A 5,681-nucleotide genomic window follows, 5' to 3' on the forward strand; every position below is an offset into this window, starting at 1 on the left:
ATGGCCTCGCACCCCCAGCCTGCACCTCCTGGTGACCGTGGGAACAGTGATCCGGCGAAGGTGCCGCTCCGAACCCGCGGCTCCCGGGGCAGGGCTCAGCTCCGGCGCTGCCGTGTGGACGCTCCCCGCAGCGAGGGAAGGGGGTTCTCCGGCCGCGCCGCGACCCCCTGCGAGGGGCAGCAGGTCGCTGGGTGCAGGAGCTCTTTCCCCACCGGGCTGCGTCTGCGCGGGGATGGGGTGCCCGAGGGCAGGGCTGAGCCCCCAGCGATGGCCCTGGGCTGTGTGACGCTGGGGGGCTGCTGCTCGCCACTCCCCCAGCTCCGGCACAGCAGCGCCTGCAGCTCCGCGCCCCTCCGGGCCTGCCTGGGGCGGCTGGCGAGCGCCAGTGTGGCACGGCCCTTTGCTCTCCCGCGGCCTGTTAGGTTTGGCCTGGGCAGGACGTGCCTTCGGCTCCGTGCCACTCGCCGAGCTGGGCCCCGCCGTGCTCCCACCCTGCTCCAAGCTCAGTGCAGAGCAGCTCCCGGCCCGGATCCTGGGGTTTGTGCTGCTGGCCTCAGCCCCGTCTCGCTAGCCGTGGGGTGGCCCGAGCAGGGTGGGAGGCGGGGGGCTGGGCCCTCCACAGCTGTGTCTGTGGGGCTGCGCTGTTCCCGGGGTGGGGGTGCGCAGGGCAGGGGTACGCCTGGCAGTGCCCCGGCCCCTGAGCTGATGCCCGTCCGCCCCAGAGATGCTATGTGGCTGCCGGGGGGCAGGACGGGGAGGTGCAGAAGGCTCAGCGGGCGGCCGAGGCCAGTGAGGAGCTAGGCCAGCGACCCCCGACCATCTTCAGCAAGATCATCGACCGCACCATCCGGGCCGACATCCTCTACGAAGACGACAAGGTGACCCCCTGCGCCTCATTCAGGAACGTCCTGTGCTGCCCTGCAGCCGGGCCTGCCCCCCGCTGAGCTGGGGGCCACGCTGCTCCCTGCCCTGGGCACGCCTTGCTGAGGCCTTGCCCGCTTGGCTCCCAGCATGGCAGGTGGGGCTGAGGGGAGGATGCCGTGACCTGGGGCTGGGAGATCAGCTCCCTCAGAGCCCTTGGGCCGGGAAGGCCAGGTCCTGGGGTGAGGCAGGGGCAGGCCCAGGTCTTTGCCATAGAATCATAGAATATCAGGGTTGGAAGGGACCTCAGGAGGTCATCTAGTCCAACCCCCTGCTCAAAGCAGGACCTAATCCCAACTAAATCATCCCAACCAGGGCTTTGTCAAGCCTGACCTTAAAAAACTCCAAGGAAGGAGATTCCACCACCTCCCTAGGTAACCCATTCCAGTGCTTCACCACCCTCCTCGTGAAATAGTGTTTCCTAATATCCAACCTAGACCTCCCCCACTGCAACTTGAGACCATTGCTCCTTGTTCTGTCATCAGGTACCACTGAGAACAGTCTAGATCCATCCTCTTTGGAACCCCTTTTCAGGTAGTTGAAAGCAGCTATCATCAAATCCCCCCTCATTCTTCTCTTCTGCAGACTAAACCATCCCAGTTCCCTCAGCCTCTCCTCATAAGTCATGTGCTCCAGCCCCCTAATCAGTTTTGTTGCCCTCCGCTGGACTCTTTCCAATTTTTCCACATCCTTCTTGTAGTGTGGGGCCCAAAACTGGACACAGTATTCCAGATGAGGCCTCACCAATGTCGAATAGAGGGGAACGATCACGTTCCTCGATCTGCTGGCAATGCCCCTACTTCTACAGCCCAAAATGCCGTTAGCCTTCTTGGCAACAAGGGCACACTGTCGACTCGTATCCAGCTTCTCATCCACTGTAACCCCTAGGTCCTTTTCTGCAGAACTGCTTCCTAGCCATTCGGTCCCTAGTCTGTAACAGTGCATGGGATTCTTCCGTCCTAAGTGCAGGACTCTGCACTTGTCCTTGTTGAACCTCATCAGGTTTCTTTTGGCCCAATCCTCTAATTTGTCTAGGTCCCTCAGTATGCACAGGGGGCTCTGAGCCCTGCCCTGCTCCTGGGGCAGCACCTGCCGGCCCCTTCACAGCTCGGCTCCTGGCTAGGGCAGGGGGACTCGAGCTGGGCCCTCCCCTTTGCTGGGAACAGGCTGCCAGGGGTAGCGGAAGTCAGCCTGGCTGGGCTGGGTGATGGCTGAGGGGTGAGTGCCCCCCCGCCTCCCGGAGCCCCCCGAACTCGCCCGTGTGCGCCCTCCCCCCCCCCCAGAGCTCCCTGGCCCAGCCCCCTTGCATCCCTGCAGCCCTGGGTTTAGTTTCACAGTGCAGAGGGCAAACGCTCTGGCACTTGGCATGGACTCCAACCCAGTGGGGTGTGGAGCAGGGCTGGGGGTGATGTGACCCCTGGAGGCATTGTGGGGAGGGGGAGGGCTATGACCTGCAGGGGGAGGGGACAGTGGGGGGCGGGGAGGGGCAGTGACCCTGCAGTCCCAACTGGTGCTTGCCCCCCAGTGGGCGGTGGGTGCCCCTGGCAGCAGTGCTCACGCTGCTCTCCCCGCAGTGCCTCGCCTTCCGGGACGTGGCCCCGCAGGCCCCCGTGCATTTCCTGGTGATCCCCAAGCACCCCATCCCCAGGCTGAGCCTTGTGGCCACGGGGGACACAGAGGTGAGCAGAGCGACTGGACAGGACCCTTCCCCGAGGTGCCTCTGTCCCGGCTGGGGTGGGGCGGAGAGCGCAGCCCAGGGAACAGCGAGGGTCTTGGGGAGCCGAGTGCTGGGCACAGGAAGGGGGCCTGACAGCCCCATGTGCTGTCTGGAGAGGGTGCTGGCACCAGAACCACGGGGCAGGGGGGCGTTGGCTCCAGCCCTGGTACGGACTGGCTCTGACCTTGGGGTGCCCCCTGCCTGGCTGTCGGTGAGGCTCTAGGGTCCCCCGGGGCTGGGTGTGAAGGTGGGTGCTCTGGGGGAGGTTCAGGGGTGCGGCGCTCTAAGCCCTCGGGGAGGGGTTCTGGGGGGTGCTGCCCTGGGTGCCCATTTCCCCCCTCAACCTGCCCCTCTGCTCACGCCCAGCTCCTGGGGCACCTGCTGGTGGTGGCCAGTCAGACGGCGAAGGTGGAGGGGCTGGTGGATGGCTACCGAGTGGGTGAGTTGCTGGGACCCCCTGCACTGGGGAGCGCCTGGCTGTCTGCCCTGCCCTAGGGGTTTCCCTGGAGCTCGCCAGCATCGCCCGCTGCCAGCCCAGCTGTGACCCTGCCCCAGACATGTGAGAGCCACTGGTGCCCCCCAGCACTTCCCTGCGTTGCTGCCCTGGAGCGTCATCTCCCCATCGTGCCCATGGGCTGGGGCCCTGCATGCGCCCCCCATGGCCTCAGCACGTGTTGTACCCCCCACTGCTGCCATAGCACCCTGCTCTGGGTGGAGGGGGCCGGCCTGCCCACAGGGGGCTGGCCCTGCCCCACTCGCCTGGCCCTTAGGGGGCCAGCCCTGCCCTGCCCTCTCACCATGCCACACCTGTAGGGGGATGGCCCTGCCCCACTCGCCCCAGCCCACTTGCCCCACCCTGCCTGCAGGGGCCGGCCCCACCCTCGTGCCACCCCACTCGCCCTGCCCATGGGGCCAGCCCCGCCCCCCTTGCCCCGCCTGGCACACTCACCCCGTTTCTCTGCCTTTCAGTGATCAACGACGGGAAGCAGGGGTCTCAGTCCGTCTACCACCTGCACTTGCACGTGCTGGGCGGGCGTCAGATGGGCTGGCCCCCAGGCTGAGCTGGAGCGACGGACGCAGCGCCAGCCCCGCTGGGCAAACCAACTCCTCAATTAAAGCGCTGTGAGAGAGCCTGTGTGACTGCTCGCCCGTCTGTCCCGGTGCCCGTCTCCCGGCTGTCTGGGCCTCCCGCCCCGCAGAAAGAGGCTGCGCTGGGGGAGGGGAGCACACGATGCCCAGGGCAGAGGAATGGGGGGATCGTGTGATGCCCGACGGGGGAGCGTGTGATGCATGGGCTGTGGCTGCCTGTCCAGGATCTGGTCCTGCAGTGTCTGGGCGCCTCGCCAGGGCAGGAAGCCACACGAATCATAGAAGATCAGGGTTGGAAGGGACCTCAGGAGGTATCTAGTCCCACCCCCTGCTCAAAGCAGGACCAATCCCCAGGCAGGTTTTTGCCCCAGATCCCTAAGTGGCCCCCTCAAGGATTGAACTCACAACCCTGGGTTTAGCAGGCCAATGCTCAAACCACTGAGCTCTCCCTCCCGCCCACGTGGCTGCAGTGTGTTCTGGCCCCGGGTGGAGGATGCACCAGGAGGCTCGCGGGTTCGGGGGTTTGGTTCAGTTGGTGCCTTCGCTCTCCACCTTGCTGTGGAGGGCTGTTTGCCCGCTGGGGGGGCGAGGTCTGCGCAGGGCCAGGCCGGGGCAGTTTCCAAACTGGGGTTGTGGTAGGGTGTATGGAGCCGACAAGCTGCCCGGCCCTGTCAGCGCACGCCCACCTCTGCTGCAGCCACAGCCAACCCACCCCCTCCCCCCCCGCCCAGTCCTTGCAGGGACTGGCGCAGGAACCCTAACCCGGACGGGCCCTCCTGAGTGTGGCACCCTCTGGAAATGTCACCTCGCCCTGGATTCCGTCTCTGGTGCGGGCAGCGTCTGGCACCATCCCATCGTGCCGTTCCCCTTCACTCCCGCTGCCCGGCGCACCAGACTCCCCATTCCTGTCCTCATTTGCATCCCTTGTGCAGCCATGCCGTGTTCCCCATGTGGTCTGTGCAAGGGGAGCTGTCACAGGGAGTGCAGGATAGCGGTGGAGAACCGTGACCCCTCCTCTTCCAGCCTCCGTAGGCTGCCCGACTGCCTGTCCTCACAGGGCGAGCCCAGACCCTAAATGGCTTACATCGTCGACCCTAACAGTCCTCCTGCAGCTATCCCATAATGCCCCATTCCCTGCGACAGTGACCGCTCTGGGTACAGTTTTGTACTCCACCACCCAAGGGTCAGAAACCAGAAGCCCCCCTCCCCCCCACATTTAAAACCTGTGTTTTTCATCGGTCTTTTCCTGGTTGCCTGCCTTGAGAGCACCCCCAGCAGCTCCCCCATGAGTGCACCTGACCACGCCGGCTCCATGCGCGGATGCGCCTGCCTGGAGCAGACAGGAAGTGTTGCTCTCCAGGCCCTGTGGGGAGTAGAGGTTGAGCGAGCTCAGACATTGACCAGCCATAGCGATGTGGGCGTCCAGGGGCACGTTGCACGGGGGCTGCAGGCAAAGGGGTCTGAGTGGGATCAGCGTGGAAGCAAAGGAGCACAGGTGTCTAGGGGTGCCTGCCTCGCTCTTCCTCTGTGGCAGGACACGTGCCCACGCCGCTCTGCAGTCAATTCAGCTGGCACCATTGCGGCAAGCAGGCGTGATGGGGGGTTCACGGCTCTGTGTCAGCAGCTCATCGGGCCCAACATACTCACTGCACCTAACACAGTGGGGTTCTGAGAGGCATGTCAGATCCCAGTATATGTGATGTGTGCGGGGTGGGTACAAAGGGTTATAGGCGTGTCTTTGGCAAGCCATGCACCAGCCCGGTCTGCCTGAGACAAAGGAATGTCTGAGCAGCCTGGACGTCCGGCAGAGACAAGGGAGGTACATTTACATGTAAGGTAAGCCAAGCAGGGGAGAAGACAGCACGGCAGCTGCCCCAGCTGGAGAGAGGGATTTTGTCTGGTTTTACATAGCAAAGACAACGTTTTGGAAGGTTACTGGCCACCGCAGGGAGAG

The 5,681-nt window shown here is 64.6% G+C and overlaps 1 protein-coding gene across 1 annotated transcript; it reads left to right on the forward strand.

Annotated features, from left to right (window-relative positions):
* On the forward strand, nt 1–3,771 carry HINT2 (histidine triad nucleotide binding protein 2). The gene is made up of 5 exons (XM_034788777.1): nt 1–422; nt 701–878; nt 2,496–2,600; nt 3,005–3,077; nt 3,608–3,771. The coding sequence occupies exons 1-5, from the start codon at nt 1–3 to the stop codon at nt 3,697–3,699; spliced, it is 870 nt and encodes a 289-aa protein (XP_034644668.1). The 3' UTR covers nt 3,700–3,771.
* The last annotated feature ends 1,910 nt before the right edge of the window (nt 3,772–5,681 follow it).

The sequence above is a fragment of the Trachemys scripta genome, chromosome 13, assembly GCF_013100865.1.
Source record: "Trachemys scripta elegans isolate TJP31775 chromosome 13, CAS_Tse_1.0, whole genome shotgun sequence".
In the NCBI taxonomy this organism is placed as follows: domain Eukaryota; kingdom Metazoa; phylum Chordata; order Testudines; family Emydidae; genus Trachemys; species Trachemys scripta.